Source organism: Eleutherodactylus coqui, chromosome 9, assembly GCF_035609145.1.
Source record: "Eleutherodactylus coqui strain aEleCoq1 chromosome 9, aEleCoq1.hap1, whole genome shotgun sequence".
Lineage (NCBI taxonomy): Eukaryota > Metazoa > Chordata > Amphibia > Anura > Eleutherodactylidae > Eleutherodactylus > Eleutherodactylus coqui.
In genome coordinates this window covers 100,624,668-100,650,904 of record NC_089845.1, presented here as the reverse complement: position 1 = coordinate 100,650,904, position 26,237 = coordinate 100,624,668, and the positions used below count along the sequence as shown (strand labels likewise).

General features: G+C 47.1%; 2 protein-coding genes across 5 annotated transcripts; one reads left to right on the top strand and one right to left on the bottom strand.

Moving 5' to 3' along the window:
* LOC136578262 (flap endonuclease 1-like) lies at window positions 1–19,060 on the bottom strand. Of its 2 annotated transcripts, none has more exons than XM_066578148.1 (11): window positions 18,939–19,060; window positions 15,101–15,191; window positions 11,499–11,601; window positions 8,271–8,328; window positions 7,729–7,790; window positions 7,344–7,480; window positions 5,798–5,858; window positions 2,919–3,050; window positions 2,636–2,784; window positions 1,768–1,912; window positions 1–866 (listed from the first exon to the last, which is right to left on the bottom strand). In XM_066578148.1, the coding sequence occupies exons 1-11, from the start codon at window positions 19,018–19,020 to the stop codon at window positions 813–815; spliced, it is 1,074 nt and encodes a 357-aa protein (XP_066434245.1). In that variant the 5' UTR covers window positions 19,021–19,060; the 3' UTR covers window positions 1–812. The 2 variants fall into 2 exon arrangements, with proteins under 2 accessions (XP_066434245.1, XP_066434246.1); XM_066578149.1 differs by having other exon boundaries at window positions 7,729–7,784.
* TMEM276 (transmembrane protein 276) lies at window positions 18,926–25,192 on the top strand. Of its 3 annotated transcripts, none has more exons than XM_066578151.1 (3): window positions 18,926–18,996; window positions 23,629–23,770; window positions 24,573–25,192. In XM_066578151.1, the coding sequence occupies exons 2-3, from the start codon at window positions 23,681–23,683 to the stop codon at window positions 25,059–25,061; spliced, it is 579 nt and encodes a 192-aa protein (XP_066434248.1). In that variant the 5' UTR covers window positions 18,926–18,996; window positions 23,629–23,680; the 3' UTR covers window positions 25,062–25,192. The 3 variants fall into 3 exon arrangements, with proteins under 3 accessions (XP_066434248.1, XP_066434249.1, XP_066434247.1); XM_066578152.1 differs by having other exon boundaries at window positions 18,956–19,170; XM_066578150.1 differs by lacking the exon at window positions 18,926–18,996 and adding an exon at window positions 19,066–19,191.
* The last annotated feature ends 1,045 nt before the right edge of the window (window positions 25,193–26,237 follow it).

Below are 26,237 nucleotides of genomic sequence, written 5' to 3'. Positions count from 1 at the left end.
GAATGTGTCATTCGGAACATTTATTACATTATAGTATAAAACACCAGTAATTATGGAGGATGAGTGATCTGAATGTGAGGACAGTATGCCCAGGGTCAGAGGTGGTGATAGTTAGTGCTGAAACTGGGGGTATCTGGGATATTGTGGTGTGAAAACTCCACTTCCTGGGTCTTTAAGGTCTCTGTGGTGATGACCGTGGTATAAAAGCTGGAAAGGTCCTGAGTGAGCCCCACTAAATCCAGCACCCACCTTCCCTGCAATCAAAGGCTGCTTATACTGTTCATATGTCTTTCACATAGCTGCCAGGTTTCTGACCAGTTCCCAATCATCCTGCAGGCCCGCCAGTGGGTGATGATCCTGAGGGCCCACCAGTGGCAATGTATAAATCCTTTATAACTTCTACCAGGTACGTCTCATGATTTTTTTGTTTTAGAATATCTTTGTCTACTGCGGTCTACAAACCTGCTGACCCCAACAGCACAGGGAAGAGGGTCTCCAAGACACCAATGGGGAGGAATAGAAAATGAAGTCGCAGCATCAAAAAGGTACAGAAAGTTCCAAACCATACTTTCTTCTCCCATGACAAAAAAGAAGTGCAGAGCATTTTTTTGCTAACACAATGGGGAGGAGTCAGGGATGAGTGAATTTCTCATTTAAGAAGTCACCGACAATATATCTGATATGAGAGGGTGACTGCAGCTTCAGCACCTCCAGACAATGGCAGATTCAGAATAAATAATGAGATTTAAAGGTCAGTGATGGAAATCGTTACATGTGCCTCCCAAGTGACGTGGTCCCCCATCAGAATCAGATCATTCCCTCTGGACGTCTTCCATTGATGATGTGTGATGTGTCCCCAGGGTAGACTGAGAGAACAGAAGAGGACATTAGGTTCCCTGCACATTTCATAGAGATCTGCAGCATCCCATTACACTACACAGTCATACATCCCAGGAAAGCATCCTCATAAGCACCCCTCCACCAGTGCTATACAAACTGTACACATCAGTATAATGACCTCAGCTGTTGTAACATAGTATGTAAGGCCGAAAAAAGACCCGTCCAGCCAGTTCAGACTATTTCACCCTCAATATTGTGAGACTACAACTCCCAGATTGTCCAGAACCCCACTGTATGGTGAAGAGAGAACTAGGTATTTGACAACACACAAGAGCAGAAGCGACCATGACTATCAACATCTATAGCACAAAGACATGCCCGTAAAATATGACTAACTGGGCAACACAAAATGTATGTGTTAAAGGGGTATTCCGGGACTTTTTAAAAATTTTTCTCTTGATGACCAATAGGGAATTGGATAAGCCTTGGTGATCTGAGTAGCTATGGCTGCAATCGGTCATCAATAGATTATTGGCGGGTACCCGCTGGTCAGATCCCCAAGGATCAGCCAATTTCCGGGGGCTGTTGTCACTGCAGTCAGTACAGGATGCAGAAAGGATGCAGAAAGTGCAGCGCCCGGGTTGGTATTGCAGGTACAGCTCCTGTTGAATTCAGTACCAAACCAGTGCTATCCGCACTGACACCAGGTCCAGGGATCAGCTGATAGGTGGAGGTCCCCACAGATCAATTATTGATGACTTATCCTGAGTACTACACATAATACTAGGAGTACTCTGCTCTTTCCGAATAATTCTCTCTGCTTTCTTATCCAACTGCAGTAGAAAGTAGCTAAAATGGAGTAGAGCATTCTCAGAAATAAGCAACGTTTTAGGAATGAGCTGGTGCGTTTGGGTCAGTTTCTCTCACCTTGTTCTGATGCACTGACTTCTTCACTGGGAAGAAGTTGCCGATTTTCATTTGTTTGCTCGGAGAGGTTCCAGTTGTCTTCAATTTTCTTTTTTGTGTCTGAGGTGTATGGAGCTTTTTTAAGACTTTGATGACTCTGTCTTTTCTGTAGAAGGGAACATTCCTCATTATTATACTGAAATAAATGGAAATTTCACCTGTAATACCATTCCGGCCCCCTGCATAGAGAACAGCTCCATGGATGAATGCACCAGCATGGAGAACAGCGGATCGGTGCAGTTTCCAGGCAGTAGACTGCACCAATCTACTATTGATGGGCTATCCTGAAAATAGACCATCAAAAGTTAAAAGTTGGACAATATCAGATTTGATGGAAGCAGAGCAGAAGGAAGGAGGAATCACAGTTGAGAATGTAACTCTGCATAACAATGCGCATTTATATGCTATTCAGGGCGTGTGGAATGTTAGGTGACAACCCCTATCCATTCATCTGGTAGAAATTGGTTATCCCTGAGTATCTATCATCATGTATGGGTTGACTCGTTGCCTAATGCACTTTATTCAGGTGCACTTGTTGGTCATGTGGGGTTGCAGAGTTTGAATTGTTTTTCAAAACACAGATTAGCTTCTGTTCATGGCTGTTTCTGGTATTGCAGCTCAGTCCCATTCAAGTTAACACCAGACGCATGGACAGGAGTGAGGCACTGTTTGTGGACCATCTAATCTCATACACCCCCTTCAAGGAATGTTTGAGTCTTCCCCACATTGCTGCCCTCCCTCACAAACCTGAGGGTGTCTCCTGTACATCTCTCTTCCTTAATTCCATGCTGCTACCCTGTGTCACATGAATTCATATGAGTGAACTTACTTCATGAATTTCTCCCGTGACAAGAACTCCAGGACTTTCTCATCATTAGGCGGTGTCCACCGTAGATCTTCCAGATCAACCTGTTTAATATCCGGACTTAAAAACAGCCTGCGTGCTGTAATGTAATCGAATTCTGGAGGGATGCGGTCCTACGACAGGGATTGGGGAAATCAGTAAGAACATGTGGAGGACAGGAGTCACCCATCCTGGGATGATTCGCACCTCTGGATGAGGTCTGTTAGGACATATAAGGGGGAGAAGCCTGTCCTGGGAGAATTCTCACCTTTGGTTGGATAACCTGTAGAATTCCTTCAATGCTCTTGTATTGTTGAATCATCTTGAAGGCTTTCTTCCTCCCCAGACCTCTGATCTTCTCTGTGTAATCGCAGCCCAGGAGGATGCACAGGTCTACAAACTGTATCGGGAAGAAAGCAGCAGTATGGAGGGTATGTACCTACAACTGCCCCTCATACACAGCAGCAGTTATCTTTTCTGCAGCAGGCTGTATGAAGACATTGGTTATACAGGACAATGGAGCTGTCTACTCTTGTTTTAAAGCCCCCACAAACCTGAGAGTTTAGTGCTGCTGTTTCAAGGGAATAATAATTGTTCTATAGCGCCAACATATTTTGCAGCACTGTACAAATCAAAGTGAACACAAACAGACAAAATCAGATACCTGGTTTCCCTGGTAGTACAGAGCTAAAGGGGTTTTCCCATTACTTAAAAATGCTTCACAACCACCGTGTACTTCCAGGATGCTGTTGACCAGGGCATGTGACTGCTGTAGCCAATCACTGACTATAGAAGGTCACTACTGTGGCCAATGATTGGCTGCAGCAGTCACATGGCCTGGTCAGCAGCAACCAGGAAGTACAAAATGGTTGTGAAGCAATTTTAAGTAATGGAAAAACCCCTATAAAAGGGTTATCCAGCGGCATAATATTCTGTAAACATTTTCGCTCAGCCTGCAGTATAAAAATAACAGATTACATACTCACTCATCCACGCTCCCCCACAGCTCCCATGCCTGCGATCCATACTGAACTTCATTACCAGGAAGGGAGTGATGATGATCCGACACTGGGTCACGTGAGCGCTGCAGCTATTCTCCAGCTGAAGGGAGCCAGTGATTGGCTGCAGCAGTCAAATGACTCTTTGTCAGGGACGTCATTATGGGCTCCCTGCATCTGGTAGTGAAGACCAGCAGGGCTAGGAGAAACGGCAGTAGCAGGGGAGCACGGAAGGGCAAGTATGTAACCTGTTATTTTACTACTGCAAGCTGAGCAAAGTTTTACAGAATATTATGTGCCCATCGGATACAAATGTCCCTCCAAATGTTAATTTGCTCAACAACTGGGTTATGTAAAAGGGCCAACAATCAGTCAACAGATGACTGAGAGCTTGATTGTTGATTTTCATTGAGCATAAAAATGCTCGCTGATCATCTGACATCTCCCCATGTGAACAGAGAGCTGGCCTAAGGGAATGAATAATCGGATTAAGAATCGTTTGTCCCCATAAGATAATTCTCAGCCCATGTAAAAGAAAATTCTCTAAATGAGCACCGATCAACATGCGTGGTGTAACATCAGACAGAGAATTTGGCCGGTGTAAAAGGACCTTAATAAACCAACAATTTACAAGCTGCATATTCCCTTATAATACACACTCGTCCAGACTGTACATGTATATTGATGGGAGAGATAACTATTAAGGACGCCTCTGCCCTGCACTGGCTGCCCGTTAAATACAGAATTCAATTTAAACTCACTACGTTCATCCATAAAGCTCCCCACAGCATCGCGCAACCCTACATTGCCTCTTTCATCTCAATCCATCACCCAGCCCGCACCCTCTGCTCTGTTAAAGAAATCAGACAGAGTGCCCCTTTAATTCGTACCTCTCATTCCTGTATCCAAGACTTCTCCAGAGCAGCACCAGTCCTCTGGAATGCACTACCAAAGGCTATGCAGGCAATCCATGACTCACAAAATTTCAGGCGTGCTCTCAAAATGAAACTATTCATGGAGGCATACCATATCTCCTAAACCAAACCCATCCGGATGCCGCATGATAACATGCTCCCTGACCTACTGACTACAATCCCTGCTAGCCACCATCAACTGCCCCCATGCAGTCACACCGTTTCTGCCGTCACATGGCTTAACATCTGACCATTGTCTATGTGTATAGTACTCCTCACTCTCCACCTCGCCATACCGTGCACATCTCCAGCCCCTTTTACCTTCTGTATCACCCCATTATTTGTAGTATGTAAGCTCATTGGAACAGGACCCTCACCCTTACTGTTTCCTTAAATTGATTACTACATGTAACCGTGGTTCTGTAATTTTTGTACTTTTGTCCTTTCTGTATTCCCCCTGTCTTTGTCAGTGCTGCGGAATATGTTGGGATTATACAAATAAAGATGATTATTATTAAGTTTCTGTAAAATGCGCCGGGAAAGGGATCATTTTGACAATGACAAATTGAGTGGGGAATGTCTATGCTGAGTGAGACTTTGTGGAGATACATGTCTATGTCATGGGGGAAGTTGTTCATCTGTGAAAGCGTTCCCAGTGGAGTTCTCTGCAGGAGATAGATTTATGGAGGTAACATACTGCTCACTGCACTGTGCTGTATATAGTATGTCTATAATAGCGCACGCAACCATGCTCTTTGTGGGAGAAACATGTCTGGGAGATAATACATTAACACATTGCTCTCTGTGATGCATATGATATGCCAGTGGAGCTCTGTGCAGGAGACAGATGTCTGGGAGATAGCATACTGCTTACTGTTAGCTGCTGGGGTCAGATAGAATAATTGTTGAGAGTCATAGGTCAGCCTTTGTCTTCACCTCAGAAACTTTTTCCTGATCTGAAAGTGTGCTCAGAACTCAAAGAATCAGACACTCACCTGTTCTCTACTAGGTCCCTCAGTTACTCACCTGCTCACTGCTTGGTCACTCACTTTGTCTCTGCTCAGTCACTCATCTGTTCTCTTTTCACTCGCTCAACTATTCTCTGTTTAGTCACTCACCTGTTCTGTACTCGGTTACTCACCTGTTCTCTGCTTCATCACTCACTTGTTCTCTGCTTGCCACTTACCTCCCGCTCTCTGTTCAGTTACTCACCCACTCTCTATTTTGTCACTCACCTGTTCTCTGCTCAATTTCAGCCGCTTCAAGATTTCTGGCAAATTATATTCTTGAACTTTTCTACAGACAGAAAAAGATGCAAAACATTGCAAATATTCTGATATTCTAGAGTGACAGCCATTAGAGAAACCACAGGGACTATACCCTTTCTCTTACTGCTCTGCCTGTTTGTCAGCCTTCACTGCATTTCTTCCATTCTACTCATGAATCAGGAAACTTAATGTAGGTATAGATCCCTCTGATATATCTGCAGAAAGAATACATTATGACTATAAGGGTATGTACACACAGCAGAATTCAGCGCAGAAAATTCCGCCTCTAAAATCCACATCTTTGTGTCATGGTTTTTGGTGTGAATCCACATGCAGAATTTGCCCTGTCAATCGGCAAAATCCACATGCGGAATTCTGACAGGCAAAATCAAGTTTCTGCATCAAGAAGTGACATGTCACTTCATACGGAAACGCTAATCTCCACTTCAGAATTTTGCATGCGGATTTTGCCCACTGACAGGACAAATTCAATGTGTGGATTTATGCCAAAAACACACAAATTTTGCTGGGTTTTTAAAATATTTTTTAGGTAGAGTATTTTGCAGTGAATTCCACCATGTGAACATATCCTTACAAATTAGATTAATCTAGTGCTGCACCCGAGATCTCACTATACTATCCCAATCGTATACTGTCATTCAGGGGTGAACAACTACTTGGCCATTGTGCAAGGAACAATACACAAAGGGGGCTTGTAGTCATCTGATGTCCACTCTGGACAACCTCTTGTCATGTGCCCTATTTGGCTGGCTAAGAAACCCCTCTATAGGGCCAAGCAGAGAGCGACATCAGACCACGATGTATTTATTATATTCATTTTACTTACTGTCATATAATCCTCCATTACTCTGCAGCAAAGAGGTTCCTCCTCAGCCTAAAGATGTGTATAAAGGCCCATTTACACTGGAAGAGTGTCGGGCAAACGATGCCCGACACTTGTCCCTGTATCCCTGCGCTCGCGTGCTCCTGCACGGGAGCTAGCACAGCTGGCTCACACACGGAGCGGCCAGCAGGGGGGCGGGGCAGTGTAGGAGATTTCTCTCCTCTCGCTCCCCCGCCCCTCTCCATTTAGATACACAGCGGCTATTCGCTATTGAACGGCGGCTGTTTAAACTTAATGATGAGCTTCATCGCTCAAGGTTAAGTTTAAACATCCGCTGTTCAATAGCGAACAGCTGCTGTGTTATCTTAATGGAGAGAGGCAGGGGAGTGAGAGGAGTGAAATCTTCTGCACTGCTCCGCCCCGCTACTGGCTGCTTGTGATCCAGCCAGCTGTGCTAGCTCCCGTGCAGGAGCACAGGAGCGAGGAACACAAGGACGAGTGTCGGGCATCGCTTGCCCGACATTCGTCCAGTGTAGATGGGCCTTAAGACTATTCTTCCAGACTCTTTCATATGCATGCATGCTTGAGCCTAATGAGGCCACAGGTGCCATTAGTGATAATGTTTCCCAGTGCTGTCTAATAGCCTCCTGTAATTATCACGTCACCTACATCTTCTTATCGGCCTTCAGATTCCGTATGAGGCGATGGCAGTTGAATGGAAGAGCGTCCATGTCCTCGGTCACAGCCCCCCAGGCCACATTATTGACTACCAGGTGAGCGCAGGTAGCTTCTGCTTCACTGGGAGCCTGGACAGTTAAAGAAAAAAGCTGTTCATGTATCAGTGGAGTCAAGGCATTAAGGATGTAGTGGGTGGGGTTATGTAAATGTTTGCAGTTCAGAGCATGTAATGTAATGTGTCATCATGTGACATCTATGTAAATCGGACCATATGGGGAGGAATCAGGTTGTTGAGGGAGCAGATATATGTGACTGACACATGAGCTCTGTGTGTCCATACTGTACATACATTCTATGAGGAACTCTCTGCCATTACCTGGATATAGGGGACACCCAAGTGACTCAGCAGCGTCTTCAGGTCTTTAAACCTATCTGATTCTAAAACACACAAAATACAGAAGTTGGAGGCTATAAGAACAAGAGCCACAAGGGCCCGATACTAACCAGGAGGCTGTCTTCTTTCCAATTACAGTGCAAGTAAATTGTACAATCTACTACTCCCTGTTATCAGCCATTTCAGGCTGGGGAAAGATGAAGGCCACTTTTACACGGACCAATAAATCGTTCAGTGTAAATGCATGCCCTGACTGAACAAGATTTTGGTCTCTTCTCATTTGTTGCTTAGTTTCAGGCAGAGAAGAGGCTGACTAGGACAGGTGAATACAATTTACCGCTCCCTGTTATCAGCCATTTCATGCTGGAAAGAGGCTGACTGTAGAATATGGTACTGGGGAGAATTAACTGGAGGGGATGCTATAAGACTAGACTCCTTCATTGTACACATTTAGCCAAATCCTAATTTCTTAAGATTAAAACAATCTCCCAGACTTTTTTATTTCTCAGCACACCTTTCCTCACCTGGGGTCAGTGAAGGGTTGACTCTTCTTTTGAACTGCACTTTTCCCTCTTTGGTGTCCTGGGTGAGAGATAAGTCAATAATCAGCACATTCCTGTGATATCCATTTTTAAAAAGTTCACAAACCCCTGAAAATATCAGTTTCTGAGTTGTCCTCTGCAGCCGTACACCAGAAGCACTGGCTATTCCTCAGATTTTGGTCAACCCCAGACCACACCTCTAAGGGCTTGTTCATGTCTATGATTTCCGTTAGAATACAGGACAAAATAGCACTGCATGCAGCACTATTTCATCTTTGTAAATGCTGGATGGCCAGATGGAAACTGATCAGACCCCTTTATTGTCAGTTCCATCATAAGATATGATCTGCTTTCCTTCTCCCATAATGTAGCAGGAAAATGAAATCCAAAAAGCCAATGTGAACGAAACCTATATAAATTCAGACCCCAGAACAGACTTAGTTCTGGAAAATGTGGTGGTGGGGGTGGGGCACAAATTGGCTGGGGCTTTGGGGGAAGGCTGAGGCTGTAGAGCAGTGTTCCCCAACTCCAGTCCTCAGGGACCGCCAACAGGTCATGTTTTCAGGATTTCCTTAGCATTGCACAGGTGATGTAATTATTGTCAGTGCCTCAGACATTGCCACAGGTGTTCTTACCATAGGATATCCTGAAAACATGACCTGTTGGTGGTCCATGAGGACTGGAGTTGGGGACCCCTGCTGTAAAGGACATAAAGTGGCAGGGGGAGCACAAAGTAGCAGGGGTTTTGTGAAGTGAGAGGGCAGAGGACTACAGAAAGTAGCTACAGAGGTTGCAAAAAGTCAGTCTTCACTGTCCATCAAGTTCAACCCACGAGCCACTTTACATCAGTACCATTATTTATTGGATAAGCAATTCGCCCTATTATAAATGCTGTCATTGTCTCTGCCATTACTATCTCTTGCAGTTGGGCATTCCGCACTGTGACTAACCTAAGGATTCCTTTACATGGTATTGCTGCTCTCCAATTTCGGTGACGTCATAGCTGAGAAACTAGCTGTCGGCTCATTATATTAATCCCTAAATGCCACAGGACGTAAGGTTACGTCATGGCAGCGTGGTACTTAATGCAACAGGACGTAACCTTACGTCATGTGGATGGCATGGGATCAGAAGTGTGCCCGCACCATTCCGCAGTGGAAGTCGACTGTTACTGATAGCTGGCCTCCCACTGCAACAGCGGGGGTACACAAGGATAGTGACCCCCGCTGTTAACACCCAACATGCCGTAATCTATGTAAATCGCTTGTTGGAACATAGCTGGAATGGCTGTTCCAACTCAACAGGTGCTGGTAAATTTTTTAAATTCCTGGATAATCCCTTCAATAATCCAGTCCCCTGGAATTGAACTTTCTCCAACTCTCCTATATGCTATTCAGAATGTAGAGCCCAAAAATAAATACCCTGCTGGAGATGTGGTCTTACAAGAAACTTATAGAAGGGTAGTATTACACCGGGATCACAGGTTTTAGCTCTGCTTTTAAACACCCTAAAACCTTATTTGCTTTAACAGCTACTGTCTGACATTGAGCACTCATGCTTGCTTTATTTGTTACCAGAATACCCAAGTCCATCTTTTGTTCTGTTGTCCTACTTCTATGCCATTGAATATAAGTAAATTAATGTGGACCACATTATTCTTTCTGACCCAAAATGTCAGGCCTCACATGGAATACTGCGCACAGTTCTGGTCACCGGTGCTCAGGAAAGATGTTACAGTGCTGGAGGGGGTTCAAAGAAGGGCAACTAAACTAATACATGGAATGAAGGGACTGGAATACCCAGAGAGGCTATCCAAATTGGGATTATTTACCCTGGAAAAATAACAACTAAGGGGTGATCAAATAACTATGTATAAATACATGAGGGGACAATACAAGGATCTCTCCCATGATCTGTTCATACCCAGGACTACGACGGTAACAAGAGGACATCCGCTACGTCTAAAAGAAAGCAGGTTTCATTGCCAACACAGAAAAGGGTTTTTACTGTAAGAGCAGTGAGACTGTGGAACTCTCTGCCTGAGGATGTGGTGATGGCAAAATCCATAGAGGAGTTTAAAAGGGGACTAGATGTCTTTCTGGAGCGGAAGGTTATTACAGGATATAAATCATAGGTTAATTGTTAATTAGGAAGGAAGGAATTTTTCCCCCAAAAGGGCTAATTGGCTCCTGACTCTTGGTTTTTTTTCCTTCCTCTGGATCAACAACATAGGAGGATAAACAGGCTGGACTAGATGGACACTGTCTCCATTCGGCCTTACATACTATGTTACTATGAAAAGAAACCTGCCACAATGAAGAACTATTGGTCTTCATGTCAGCAAAATCCTAAAAAAGGCAGAGTTATGCCTCCCTCACACAGACATTTCTTTTACAGCATTTAGCGCTGCCTTTTCAGGGCTGTGCTAAACATTGTATAAGGTTCCCATTCATTTTAATAGGGCTGTTCACACAAGTGTCAAAACGCTGCGCTTTGATAGCGATGCATGTCCTATCTTTGGCCATTTTCAGCTCTACATCGCCCATTAAAATAAATGGGCAGCGTTAGCAACACTGCTGAAAACGCAGGAGCGCTAAATGTAGCACTAGCTGCACTACCAAAAAAAAGGTATACTCACCGATGCTGATGCTGTCTGGTCCCTGGCGCTGCTTTCCAGGGCTCGGGGCACTTGTCAGAGGGTCTTTTGCTAGTGACAAGGTTTGAAGACACCACCTCCAGCAAGAGATTGCTCTGATTGGCTAATTCAGCGCCAATCACAGCGAGCGCTAGATGCGCCAATCACAGCAATTCAATGAATGAATGGTTCGTGGCTCAGCTAATCAGAGCAATCTCTTGCTGGAGGTGTGGTCTTGAAACCCCGTTTTCAGCAATTTGATTTCTTTTTCCAGCTTCCTTGGCTGCGTTTTCAGCTGTGCTGAAAATGCAGCCAAAACGCTGGCATGATGCATGCCAGCGCTGCTGAAATCGCAGTAAACATAGCGTTGAAAAACGCTGCATTTACTGCAAGTACCTGTGTGAGAGAAGCCTAAGTTTCCATCCAAATCCCGGAGTTTAGATGTAAACCATCATGGAAACCCCGGATGTAAGGTGAAACATGATGTATGCAAGTCCTTTTGATGACCATATGAAATAAACCCAAAGAGTCTTCCAGCTTTAGCACCTTATTCTGCACTACCATTAGGTACTTACTTTGAAGCGCTTGTTTTCTGGTGGGATTCCATCAAATACATACAGAGGTTTGATTCCGTTCTGCAGCATGAAGGCTGTACGCTGGAAGAGACCCTGTAGCACACTGGAGCGAAGCATACTGATTAATGGCTATGTGATGAGATGTGTGCCATATATTGTTATAGATGTTATGGGGGAGTAAGTATAACAGGGCTTTAAGTGCAGGATTTCTTACACGCAAAAATCTGAGTTTGAAATCTAAAAGTATGATGAACAATATCAGTATCTCCAGCCAAACGAACATGTCATCTTCTGATCAAGAGTATCTGACCCCAAATTTAAGAGAAATACAAAGGTGAGGAGATAATGTCAGCCTGGTATAGGTAGGGGAAAAGATGATGACTAACGGGTGTACATAGGGGACGAGATGATTCCTTGTGGGTGTAGGTGGAAGAGGATATAATGATTGCCATGTGGAGGAGATGCTGAAACTCTGCAAGCAGGCGGCAAAGGCGATGATATCATTGAAACTCCGGGTGTAGGCGGGGGAGGAGACAATGAGACTCTGGGTGTAGGCGGGGGAGGAGACGATGAGACTCTGGGTGTAGGCGGGGGAGGAGACGATGAGACTCTGGGTGTAGGCGGGGGAGGAGATGATGAGACTCTGGGTGTAGGTGGGGGAGGAGACGATGAGACTCTGGGTGTAGGCGGGGGAGGAGACGATGAGACTCTGGGTGTAGGCGGGGGAGGAGACGATGAGACTCTGGGTGTAGGCGGGGGAGGAGACGATGAGACTCTGGGTGTAGGCGGGGGAGGAGACGATGAGACTCTGGGTGTAGGCGGGGGAGGAGACGATGAGACTCTGGGTGTAGGCGGGGGAGGAGACGATGAGACTCTGGGTGTAGGCGGGGGAGGAGACGATGAGACTCTGGGTGTAGGCGGGGGAGGAGACGATGAGACTCTGGGTGTAGGCGGGGGAGGAGACGATGAGACTCTGGGTGTAGGCGGGGGAGGAGACGATGAGACTCTGGGTGTAGGCGGGGGAGGAGACGATGAGACTCTGGGTGTAGGCGGGGGAGGAGACGATGAGACTCTGGTTGAAGACGGGGGAGGAGACGATGAGACTCTGGGTGTAGGCGGGGAGGAGACGATGAGACTCTGGGTGTAGGCGGGGGAGGAGACGATGAGACTCTGGGTGTAGGCGGGGGAGGAGACGATGAGACTCTGGGTGTAGGCGGGGGAGGAGACGATGAGACTCTGGGTGTAGGCGGGGGAGGAGACGATGAGACTCTGGGTGTAGGCGGGGGAGGAGACGATGAGACTCTGGGTGTAGGCGGGGGAGGAGACGATGAGACTCTGGGTGTAGGCGGGGGAGGAGACGATGAGACTCTGGGTGTAGGCGGGGGAGGAGACGATGAGACTCTGGGTGTAGGCGGGGGAGGAGACGATGAGACTCTGGGTGTAGGCGGGGGAGGAGACGATGAGACTCTGGGTGTAGGCGGGGGAGGAGACGATGAGACTCTGGGTGTAGGCGGGCGAGGAGACGATGAGACTCTGGGTGTAGGCGGGGGAGGACACGATGAGACTGGGTGTAGGTAGGGGAGGACACGATGAGACTCTGGGTGTAGGCGGGGGAGGACATAATGAGAATCTGGGTGTAGGTAGGGGAGGAGACGATGAGTCTCTAGGTCAGTGATGGTGAAACTTTTAGAGACCGAGTGCCCAAACTACAACCCAAAACCCACTTATTTATCGCAAAGTGCCAACATGTCAGGGTGCGGGGCTTATCACGACGTATGATTTTACCCATGTCATTATAAAAAGGACAGGGCCACTTCAAAATAGACAGGGTGCAGATTTTGACTGCTTTTTGGATGTGGAAATGCTGCAGAATGATCTCAGCAGAAATTTCTGTGGAAAATACTGCAGCATTTCCGAATCCAAAAAGCAGTCAAAATCTGCAAGCTGTCTATTTTGAAACAGCCCTGCCCATTTCCACCACATATAAACATACCCCAGTGGTAATAGTGACCTCCCCCTCCAGCGATAATAGTGACCCCCTCCAGCGGCCCCAGCGATAATAGTGACCCCCTCAGGGGCTCCAGTTTAATAGTGACACCCTACAGCGGCCCCAACAATAAGTGACCCCCCCCAGTGATAATAGTGACCCCCCCATTGATAATAGTGACCCTTCCACTGGCCCCAGCGATAATAGTGACATCCCACAGCGGCCCCCAGTATAATAGGGACCCCCCAGCGGTAATAGTGACGCCACCCAGCAGTAATAATAGTGACACCCCCAGAGCGGCCCCCAAGCAGTAATAACAGTGACACCTCCCAGAGCAGCCCCCCGAGGAGTAATAATAGTAACACCCCCTAGGGCGGCCCCCCAGCAGTTACAATAGTGACACCCCCCCCGGGCGGCCCCCCAGCAGTAATAATAGTGACACCCCCCAGAGCGGCCCCCCAGCCGTAATAATAGTGACACCCCCCAGAGCGGCCCCCCATCAGTAATAATAGTGACACCCCTCAGAGCGGCCCCCCAGCAGTAATAGTAGTGACACCCCCCAGAGTGGCCCCCCAGCAGTAACAATAGCAACACCCCCCCCAGAATGGCGCCCCAGAAGTAATAATAGTGACATCCCCCCAGAGCGGCGCCCCAGCAGTAATAATAGTGACACCCCCGAGCAGTAATAATAGTGACACCCCCCAGCAGTAATTATAGTGACACCCCCCTGCAGTAATTATAGTGACACCCCCCCAGCGACCCCCCCCAACAGCAGTAATTATAGTGACACCCCCCAGCGGCTCCCCAGCAGTAATAATAGTGATGCCCCCCAGCAGTAATAATAGTGATGACCCCCAGCAGTTATAATAATGACACCCCCCAGCGGCCCCCAGCAGTAATAATGCTCCCCCCCACCGAGACCCACATACTTACCCCTCCTCCTCATGGAAGCACAGCTCCTCCTCTGCCTGATCGCTGGTGCACACTGACTTCAGTGTGCTGTCGGACACATATTAACTTTTTTCTTCCCCACTTCTGCCCTAATCAGCAACTCCAGCAACCTGATTGGTTGTTTAGTGAATCAATCAACCCAAACAACCAATCAGATTATGGCAGAAGTGGTGAAGAAAAAGTTAATATGCCTGCCGGACGCCTCCTCCCGTGCTCTCGCGGAACCAAGTAGGAGACGTCGGGGGAGGAGGATTCAGGCTGCACACTGATGTCACAGTGCGCGCCTGGATCAGTGCAGATTGCAGCGCTGCTGAGTGAATGTCAGCAGGGGAGCCGTGCCCCTGCCAGCATTCACTAATGTGGTGAGCTGCCGATGGTGACGCGTGCCAGCAGGGAAGGCTCTGCGTGCCGCTTCTGGCACGCGTTTCATAGGTTCGTCACCACTGCTCTACGTGTAGGCGGGGGAGGAGACAATGAGATTTTGGGTGTAGGCGGGGGAGGAGATGATGAGACTCTGGGTGTAGGCGGAGAAGGCAGTGATGTAACTCTGGGTGTAGGCAGGGGAGATGATGAAACTCCAGGTATAGGTGGAGAAGAAGACACTGAGGCTCTGGGTGTAGGCAGGGGAGAAGATATCTATGATGAGTGTGTCTAATGTTCTTACCTGATGTTCTCTCCTTTACGATTGGTAAGCGCAGGCAGTGCAGAGTCGAACTGATGTATGAAGATAGAAGCATCAATGGCGAGGACCTTCCCTACAGAGAAGCGTACAGTCTATTATATAGTATCTAACAATAATGGTGCAGATCTTTCTAGTACACTTGTTTACATCTTCCTTCACATTACATTATATATTACACACTGTCTTTGTCGTCTCTCTTCGTCTACATTATTATATTATATTAAAGGTCATCCTCCTCCTTCATATTATACTACAGCTCTCCTGTTGTATTTATAGGTTGTTGTCTTCATAACCTCTCCTCATTATATTAGGGCCCTTTCACACCAAACGATAATCATTCAGTGTAAAAACTGCCAGCGACTAAACGACAGGCGATAATTCATTTGTATATTGTTATTCGTTCAGTTTATGCACGCATAAAAATCGAACAACAATCAGCCCGTGTAAACAGTCAATCGTTCATCTACGAACAACCACCTGTTTACTGTGAACAGAGGCAGGTGGTTGAAAGTAATCTCCGACATGTTCAACCTCCATTCCCTGAGCGATTATCACTCCTGTGTGAAAGGACCCTTATATTACAAGTCGTCTTCCTCCTTTACTTTACTTTATATTATAGGTCGTACTTCTACTCCTTCACAATGCATTACACTACAGGTCGTCGCTTTCCTCCTCTACATTTCACTATACTACGGAAGGTGGCCTCCTTCCTCCACATTACATTAGACTACAGCAGGTAGTCTTCTTCCTCCATATCACATTATACTACGGCTGGTGGTCTTCCTCCTCCACATTACACTACAGTACAGCTGGTGGTCTTCCTCTTTCACATTAGATTATACTACAACTGGTGGTCTTCCTCCTCCATACCGCATTATACTATCACTAGTAAAATTAGCGCCCCCCTATACCAACCCCAGCAATAATAGTAACCCCCACAGTAGCCCCAATACTATTATTGCTCCCCTATACCACCCCCAGCAATAATAATGACCCCCACAATATCCCCAGCAATAATAGTGACCCCCAGACTAGCCCCAGCAATAAGTGACCCCCCACAGTAGCCCCAGCAATAATAGTGACACCCACGGAAGGCCCATAGTATTAACGTTCCCCCTAAGACCCATATACTTACCTCTTTCTGGTCTTCACAGCACCGCTGCTCCACTCAGTGCTGCTGCCGGCGTCAGTGTGTGTGCACGCAGGAGCGCCTCCTCGTTTCTCCTCACCAAAGAAGAGAGGAGAGGGGAGGAGGGGACGAAGATCCTGGATGAATACACTGCCGTCAGCGTGTGCATTCTGGCCGCGGTGCTGCAGAGTGATTACCGTCCGGGCAGCTGCGGCACCCCGGACGGTAATCACTATAATCGTGACTTTAAGTCCCGAAAGTGGGACAAAAGCAGGACAAATGTCCTGAAAGTGGAACAAACGGCTGTCTCAATGGGATCCCGTTGGTAAGCAGGACACAGGGTCCCAAAAAGGACTGTAATGCCTAAATCCGGAGGTCTGGTCACCTTAGTAGGGTATGTAGTCCACCTGTAAACTGCACAGGAATGAAGGACCTGTGATGACATCACTGTCATGTGATCAGTCACCTGTGTGGAAGAAGTCTGTGGTCAGGACTCTGCTGTGCTGGTTCTGATCCCTGTTGTATGGGATTAAAATGTGATCCCTGTTGTATGTGATGTACATGTAGCAGAACTGTATGTTATGTACATGTACCAGAGCTGTATGTGTGTAACGTGCATGTAACAGAGGTGTATGTGTGTGACGTGCATGTAGCAGAGCTGTGTCTGTGACGTGCGTGTAGCAGAGCTGTGTGTATGTGATCTGCATGTAGCAGAGCTGTGTGTGATGTCCATGTAGCAGAGCTGTGTGTGTGAGACGTGCATATAATTGAGATGTGTGGGACATGCATGTAGCAGAGCTGTGTGTGAGACTGTGACGGGAATGCAGCAAAGCTGTGTGCGTGCGACATGCATGTACCAGAGCTGTGTGTGTAACGTGCATGTAGTAGAGCTGTGTGAGACATGCATGTAGCAGAGCTGTGTATGACTGTGACATGCATGCATGTAACAAAACTGTGTGTGCAACGTGCATGTAGCAGAGCTGTGTGTGACATGCATGTAGCAGAGCTGTGTATGACTGTGACATGCATGTAGCAGAGCTGTGTGTGCAATGTGCATGTAGCAAAGCTGTGTATGCAATGTGCATGTAGCAGAGCTGTGTGTAGAACGTGCATGTAGCAGAGCTGTGTGTGTGACGTGCATGTACTAGAGCTGTGTGTATGACGTGCATGCAGTACAGCTTTGTGTGTTATGTGCATGTAGCAGAGCTGTGTGTGTCGGCAATGCAAGTAGCAGAGCTATGTGTGTGTGAGGTGCATGTAGCACAGCTGTGTGTGACATGCATGTAGCAGAGCTGTGTATGACTGTGACATGCATGCATGTAACAAAACTGTGTGTGCAACGTGCATGTAGCAGAGCTGTGTATGACTGTGACATGCATGTAGCAGAGCTGTGTGTGCAATCTGCATGTAGCAAAGCTGTGTATGCAATGTGCATGTAGCAGAGCTGTGTGTAGAACGTGCATGTAGCAGAGCTGTGTGTGTGACGTGCATGTACTAGAGCTGTGTGTATGACGTGCATGCAGTACAGCTTTGTGTGTGATGTGCATGTAGCAGAGCTGTGTGTGTCGGCAATGCTAGTAGCAGAGCTATGTGTGTGTGAGGTGCATGTAGCACAGCTGTGTGTGACATGCATGTAGCAGAGCTGTATGTATGAGGTGAATGTAGCAGAGCTGTATGTATGAGGTGCATGTAGCAGAGCTGTGTTTCTGTGGCGTGCATGTAGTTGTGTTTGTGACATGCATGTAGCAGAGCTGTGTGAGATGTGTATGTAGCAGAGCTGTGTGTTTGTGACATGCAGGTAGCTGAGCTAAGTGTGTCTGTGAGGCGCATGTAGCAGAGCTGTGTGCAATGTGCATGTAGCAAAGCTGTGTGCGTGCGACATGCATGTACCAGAGATGTGTGTATAACGTGCATGTAGCAGAGCTGTGTATGACTGTGACATGCACGTAGCAAAGCTGTGTGTGCAACGTGCATGTAGCAAAGCTGTGTATGCAATGTGCATGTAGCAGAGCTGTGTGTAGAATGTGCATGTACTAGAGCCGTGTGTATGACATGCATGTAGCACAGCTTTGTGTGTGACGTGCATGTAGCAGAGCTGTGTGTCGGCAATGCAAGTAGCAGAGCTATGTGTGTCTGAGACGTGCATGTAGCAGAGCTATGAGTGTGTGAGGTGCATGTAGCACAGCTGTGTGACATGCATGTAGCAGAGCTGTATGTATGAGGTGCATGTAGCAGAGCTGTGTTTCTGTGGCGTGCATGTAGCAGTTGTTTGTGACATGCATGTAGCAGAGCTGTGTGAGACGTGTATGTAGCAGAGCTGTGTGTTTGTCACATGCAGGTAGCAGAGCTAAGTATGTCTGTGAGGTGCATGTAGCAGAGCTGTGTGTGACATGGTGCTATAATTTCCTAATACTAGCTATACTACGGATGGTGGTCTTTCTCCTCCATATTACATTATACTACGGCTGGTGGTCTTCCTCCCCCATATTACATTATACTACGGCTGGTGGTCTTCCTCCTCCATACTACATTATACTACGGCTGGTGGTCTTCCTGCGCTACATTATATTATACTACACTACGTCGTCACCCTTCTTCTCCTCTCGCCTTTTCTCCTCACACTCTTCCCTCACCGCGGGGCATGTCGGGATCGCGCGCTGTGATGCGGTGACGTCAGGGGGCGGGGCTTACCTGTGTAGCTGGCCGCGCTCTCGGTGCTGACGGCCGCTGGCGCTTCCTCCGCGATCAGGTCAGCGAGCTGCTTGATCCCCATGTTGTCTTCCGTGTCCGGGCGGTGAGAGGTGTCAGGGTTCCGGGCTGCGGAGGAAGCGGATCCTGAGCTCCCGGCGCGGGGGATTCAAACACGGGGACTGAGCGCTGTGTCTGTAACCGGGGGACCGAGCCATCTAGCGGGGTCTGTGGGGTAAAGTCTGCTGTCTGACAGGTGGGATATGTCGTGGGTGAAGTTGGTATGTTGTGGGGTGTATGATATCAGGGGGTGTATGATGTCACTGGCCTGTGGTGTGACGTGTGGTTTATGTTATGAGGGGTCATGACGTCATGTTTCTATAGTGGTGGTTTATGATGCCATATGTATGAGGACCCTGAGCGTGCTGCGATATCGGGGGGTGACATCTTGCATTTGAAGGGAGGGGGGGGGGGGGTACATCTTGTATTTGAGGTAGGGTTCCTTGTCAGGGCCTGGGGGGATCATCTTGTATTTGAGGGGGGTTACCTTGTCAGGAAGTGTGGTCTGGGGGGGTGGGGGGCATCTTGTATTTGAGGGGGGCTACCTTGTCAGGAGGTGTGGTCTGGGGGGGGGGATCTTGTATTTGAGGGGGGCTACCTTGTCAGAAGGTGTGGTCTGGGGGGGGGGATCTTGTATTTGAGGGGGGCTACCTTGTCAGGAGGTGTGGTCTGGGGGGGGGGATCTTGTATTTGAGGGGGGCTACCTTGTCAGAAGGTGTGGTCTGGGGGGGGGATCTTGTATTTGAGGGGGGCTACCTTGTCAGAAGGTGTGGTCTGGGGGGGGGATCTTGTATTTGAGGGGGGCTACCTTGTCAGGAGGTGTGGTCTGGGGGGGGGATCTTGTATTTGAGGGGGGCTACCTTGTCAGGAAGCGAGGTCTGGGAAGGACATCTTGTATTTGAGGGGAGAGGGGTAACTTGTCGGGAAGTGGGGGCGATGCCACATGTCGGGGGGGGGAGGTGCCTTGTCGGGAGGCCGGGGCTGGGGCTAGAATCCTTATAAGAGAACTATCTTGATTTTTCATTGCTGAGATGGGAAAACCCGAAAGCTCTGTTCCAACCGCCTATCAGAAAGAGCCGGACACTTAACACGGCGCAGTTTTGTTCTCTTTGAAGTGAATTGGGGTTATGGAAGCTGCACAGACCTCGACCGAGGGGCTAGTGGCTGCGGGATCCCATCTTAGCTATGAAAAGCAGAGGTGGAAATAACCCCGTAACCCCCCATTTTCGGTTTTTCAGAAGTTCATAACTGTTGTATTTATCCATCGATGATGATGTCAGGGTTGTTTTTCGTTGGATGAGTTGTATTTTTCACTGGGGCGTATAATGTACTGAAAAGCATCTGAAAAATTCTAAGCTGAGCGAAATAGAGAAAAAAAAAACCAAAATTCTACGGCGTACACACTGATCGCTTTTATTATACTTTTTTCTTGGAGACAGGGTGACCAAAAAAAGCGCAACAGTTTTTTTTCTTCTGATGACGTTCAGTGTTATCTTGATAGATCAGCGATACCAAATATGTAATTTTCTTTAGTGTTTTTTTAAAATTATTATAGATATGGCAAGAAGCTTTTTTTTTTTTTTTAACTTAATACTTTTTTATTTATTTATTTTTTTAATAAGAAAATTTTTTTTTTTTTTAAACTTATGTTGACTCTTCTTGTTTTTGTTTTTTTTTGTCCCCAGAGGGGACATGAACTTGTGTTGCTTTGAATACTCTTGCAGCTTGATGAAGTACCATAGCATTGCATCATACCGCAATCTGACAGGCAGTCTATCAACCCACGGGCATGGCTTGATATGCATTCTGCTATGACAGCCCTGTGGTTTTTCAGAATCTTATAGCGGGGGAGGGGTAGTGTGGGACCCCCAAGTATCGGTCAGGACATTTAAATGCCGCTGTCAGAATTGATGGTGGCATTTAAAGAGTTAACAGCTCCGATAAGCGGCGCGGCTTATCAGAACTGTAGCCGACAAGTGTCTGCTGTAAGAAGCGGCTGGGACCAGCATTGTGTGGAGTGGGGTCAGCCCTCTATCTGTACGCCCTTCAGTGTTAAGGGGTTAGGGACGCGGCCTAGTTTGTTACTTAAAGCTGCTCTCTTGCAGCTCGCTTTTTGCCATGCTAATCGCGGTACAATGCTCCCATTGATTATAATGGATCTTTGCAAACCTGCACAGTCTGCTCTAAGGTTGGGACATCGAAAGCCAATATATCAAAATATCGATATACCGCTAATGCTTTGGCGATACTTTTCATGGATATTGTTATGTCCGATGTATCGGTAACATCGATAGTTTAAGGCGATATAATATTGATTTTTGTAAAGAAGAAACCTGTCTTGTGGTCCGGTGACCAGATGTTCTTTCTTTACATTCTGCCCTTCCCTTTGTGTTGGTGCAGGATGTCGTTTTGCTCGCGGCACTAATGAACTTATAAACAAGTTCTAGAAACTTCTGTAAAGTGTGAGGCGACTCTTTGTCTCCAATAAGGTTTGCTCCAGGCAAAACGACTCTCAGAACAAGTGGGGTCTTCGGCCCCTCCTCCACATGCGTTTGTTCATCGCGTTAGACGAGGCTCTGAACGCTTGCATCTAACACGATGGCTGGGGGCAATGCTTTCTAAATGAAAGCATTTCCACATGCAGATGGAGGGCTGCGCTGAACGCACAAAGGTCGCGTCCAGAAAAGGAGATGTGACATGTCATGCGTTCAGCGTCTAACGTGAACCCAGTGCCCATAGAAAAGATGGGAGATCCATCTAACACAATTACAATTGCATTCGTGTTGCCAGGCCCTGCATTGTTTACAAGTTGCCATGGAGACCGTTGGTCCCTCAGCGGCAACTTGAAAAAAATGCAGGGCACGCAGCCCCACAAACAGAGATCACGCTCACATCCCGTCAGGTCCAGCAACCATCTTCTGGCTTCCTTGTAGCTGGCAGGACCTTGTTTAGGGCCGCCTGCAGATGGGCGGAAATTCCACAGCCGAATTTCCACCAGTGGAAGCTGCCATAGGATTACGTTAACAAACACAATCCTAGACAGACAGCTGCGCGAAATCTCGCGGCAAACAAATCGCGGCATGCTCTATTTCTGTGCGCACAGAAACGTCACTTCCCGGCCGCCGACTCCACTCTGCGCATGCGCCCATGAAAGAGCCGGGGCCGCGGGAGCAGGTGAGTGTCACGCTGCTCTCTGCAGACGCTCGGGTCAGGTCCCGCTGCGAGAATTCTCACAGCCGGATCCGATCCAGCCGTCTGCAGGCGGCCTTAGTGTGTTCGTTGGCTCATTAGATAATGATTATTGGGGCCAATGATAATAGAAACTTCTTTTCATTTTTCATTCTCATTTGTAACTTTAATATATTTTCATGTTATTAATGGTTACAAGTTAATAAATTCAACAGTTTAAAGTTTTAAAAGAAAACTATAATTTTTGTTGCTGATTGTGTTGCTTTATTAACCCTCGACCTGTTTGATTTTTATACAGGAATTTTAAAAAGTCGATATATCGATAGTGTTCCACCGATATTTTACAATAATCGATAGTTTGTTCAGCGATAGTCGTTGCTATCGATATTTTTGTGTCGATGTCCCAACCCTAGTGTGAGGCACTTCCTCAGTCTGCTCTATTTTAGCGCTCTTTAACGCACCTGATCACAGTGATGGAGTGCGTTGAACACCGTACTATGTGTTCAAAAACACTGCTCGAAAATCACAGTAAAATGTGATTTTGAAAGCAGCGTTTTGTGAACGCGAGTCTGAGAGCAGCCTGAGGACACGAGGAATTTGGGGATTTTCATCTCTACTTTTTAAAAGCCATAACTTTTGTTTTTCCGATGATATAGCCATATGACGGCTTGTTCTTTGCACGGCGAGCTGTAGTATTTTTATTTTTTTTTTGTAGCATTTTCATAGTATATATTAATGCGTTGTATAGCTCATTAATTTGTTTATTTTTTTTGAAGAGCAAAATGAAGAGAACATCAATTCTGAGAGCTTTGTTTTTTCTTTTACGGTGCTTACTATGCGATGTAAATTCTATAACATTTTTTACAGGTCGGTATAAATACGACAATACTAAAATTATGTGTTTCTTTTTTTCCCCACTTTTGCACAATAAAAGCCCTTTTATTAAAATAGTATTGATAGATGGATAGGAGAGACATAGATTCTGTCTATCTTCTTCTTTCTTTCTCTATCACACAGCCTTTCAGGGCTGACCATGCTGGCATCGGGGGGCAGGTTGGTATAAGAATTACCTCCCTACACTCCGGGGTACATGCCCTCTGAGCGCCATAACTTGGCTTTTGGTCCTCATATCCCATGACAGGTTCCCTTTAACAGTGGGGATTGCTGTTCTCACCTGTCATCACTGTTGCAGCGGGAGGCAGTCAGTCAGCTGCCCCTGCGAATGGCTGAGCTCGCACCATTCATATGCCGTGAATATAGACTATATCTTTTTCACAGCAGTCAGTGATGGTTAGAGGTTCCCTGGACCAAAAGGTCACATGTTGATTACCAACAATTACACCATTGAAAGGTATAATATTGTGTGCGAGGTATATGATGTCATATGTCAGTGGGTGTTCTGTGTGGTGTATGATGATGTCATGGTTGTTTGTGTTTCTCATAGGCATCCGCTGTTAGTAACACACAGTATTTGGTGTGACCCTCTCTTCTCCAAGATGTTTGCCCATCACACGGGTGTCGCTCTTCTGCTGTCTCGCTCCTCATTGTGTGTGGTGTCTCTCTTCTCTGCACTCCGCACTCTTCAGGTGGGTCTCTAGACCGCTGCTTTTTACTGCGACATTGCTATCACATGACCACAAGCCCCCAATTACCAGCAATGCTCACTGTGCCCAAGGGCTGCATCCGCCTGGTGTGATGTGTAATAAGAAAGTTATCATACATAAGATTTTAAAGCGGCACTTTGGTTTCAGGACGAAATTCAATTGCAGAGCCGGAGGGTGGTGCGAGATATATTACCTGCAGTTGTCCCTTCCTTTCTAGGTCTCATTTTTCACCTGTCCAAGATGGTTGATGCAATCTTCCCACTTCTTAATCCCCATAGTGCATCGGTAGTGTTAGACTACCAATGCATTGTACCTGCTCTCTGATTGCCCAGAACTGCTCATGTTATCAGCACTGGCCAATCAAAGAGCAGTGCATGACGTAGTTAAAAAATTGATGTCAGTTTTGGACAGCTGAAAACTTGGCCCAGAACAGGCAGATCAGAGAGGCATCAGGGTAGAAAAATATACCCCCAAGACCTTGGAGCTCTGGGGGCCATGTCTTGATCTGTTCAAGTAGTGAATGGCATAGAACCTGCAAGAAACACTACTGCGCCATTTTCCTCTGTTTGGCCGGGTAGTTGTATTGCGATGTCTGTAGGATGACCTCATGTTCGTTATTTCCATTGGTTCTGTCCTCCAGGCGTCTGCGTGGTAACAATTTTGAAGGTCGCTGTGCCACCATATCTGGCCTCATCACAGTGGTATTGGATCTGTGGTAATGTGTTGCTGTTTATACTTGATACTTTGGCGGTGGTGTGTTAGTATCCCTTGTTTGTATCTGCAGGTGCACAGAGGAGCGTCTGCCGGGTTCCTGCTTCACGCCTTGGCCTCCGTACTTGGCATCGTGAGTCTCCTGCACCATGGGCACCTTGTGGACAGTAGCAGCCTGTGGGTCTCCAGCATCATCGGGCTGCCCCTTCTGGTCTTCTCCTTCTTCTGGTTGAATGGTGATCACTTCACGGCCAACCTAGCCCTCATGTGCGCCCTGCTCCTCGCCACCTGCTCCGAGAAACTGACCAGTGACACTAGGCTTGTGGCTTCTCACCTCAGCAATGCCGGGGCCTCCCTCAGCATTCTGGTGATTTCGGTGTTCACTGGAAATAGATATGGTCTGCTGGGCAGCCTGGCACTGGGCACCTGGGGGATCCTCAACTTTCTGGATGCTGAGAGGACGACACTGTTATCTATGGCGATTGCTGCAGACTGTATGCTGGGCACAACTCTCCTGGCGTTTCAGATGGCGTTGATGACTCCTCTCTGTGAACCAGCCTGAGCTCCGACTGTACAACGGGGAACACATAACCTTACAGGTGGAGCACACCTTGGGCTGTTTATCTGAAATCAGGATAAAGAATGGGTGAAAAGAGAGGACGTGTGTCAACGACAATGGGCCTGTGCTAGCCTTAAAGGGGTGGTCTCGCGAAAGCAAGTGGGTCTATACACTTCTGTATGGCCATATTAATGCACTTTGTAATATACATCGTGCATTAAATATGAGCCATACAGAAGTTATTCACTTACCTGCTCCGTTGCTAGCGTCCCCGTTGCCATGGTTCCGTCTAACTTCGGTGTCTTCTTGCCTTTTTAGACGCGCTTGCGCAGATCCGTCTTCTCCCTTCTTCTCCCTTCGGCTCCGCTCGGCAGCATCGGCATTTTGGCTCCGCCCCCTTGTACGCATCATCGCGTAGCTCCGCCCCATGACGTGTGTCGGTTCCAGCCTCCTGATTGGCTGGAATCGGCACATGACGGGGGCGGAGCTACGCGATGACGCGAAAAGGGGGCGGAGCCAAAACTCCGATGCTTCCAAGACCAGCCGAAGGGAGAAGATGCATCTGCGCAAGCGCGTCTAAAAAAGCAAGAAGACACCGAAGTTAGACGGAACCATGGCAACGGGGACGCTAGCAACGGAGCAGGTAAGTGAATAACTTCTGTATGGCTCATATTTAATGCACGATGTATATTACAAAGTGCATTAATATGGCCATACAGAAGTGTATAGACCCACTTGCTTTCGCGAGACCACCCCTTTAAAGTAACCCTTTACTGCCGCCTGTAGATGCTGTATGTGTGGGTCCTGGGTGAGGATATGCTGCATATTTATCAGGCACTTAAGGAGCTTCTTGGAAAGCTGGAACACCATCTGATGTGGGAGTTCTGTTTCAGCACACTTTTTGGATTGATTGTCCATAATTAAGGATACGATCAGGCTGGTGATACTCTGAAATATTGCTTATTACTATAATCCTAAACTCCACGGTATTTGGAATATTTGATTGAATTTCCAAATATTTTCACTTTTTTTTTTCTTTCTTACAAATGAAATTTAAAGTTTTTTTTTCTATCTTGCTGCCATGCTGGATTCACATCTACACTGCTCAGTACTGTTGTACAATGTCCTCAGTGCTGCTGCTTCTAGTAAGTGTTTTTAAGCTCACCCCAGGGCTCCCTT

What these genes read in the sequence shown, in the direction of transcription:
- LOC136578262 (XM_066578148.1), bottom strand. Translation starts at nt 19,020, where the DNA reads ATGGGGATCAAGCAGCTCGCTGACCTGATCGCGGAGGAAGCGCCAGCG. An exon ending in GAGCGCGGCCAGCTACACAG is followed by an intron (nt 15,192 to 18,938) that starts GTAAGCCCCGCC and finishes GCTTCTCTGTAG; the next exon opens with GGAAGGTCCTCGCCATTGAT. An exon ending in CAGAAAACAAGCGCTTCAAA is followed by an intron (nt 8,329 to 11,498) that starts GTAAGTACCTAA and finishes TCTCTCACCCAG; the next exon opens with GACACCAAAGAGGGAAAAGT.
- TMEM276 (XM_066578151.1), top strand. Translation starts at nt 23,681, where the DNA reads ATGTTTGCCCATCACACGGGTGTCGCTCTTCTGCTGTCTCGCTCCTCA. An exon ending in CTGCACTCCGCACTCTTCAG is followed by an intron (nt 23,771 to 24,572) that starts GTGGGTCTCTAG and finishes TTGTATCTGCAG; the next exon opens with GTGCACAGAGGAGCGTCTGC.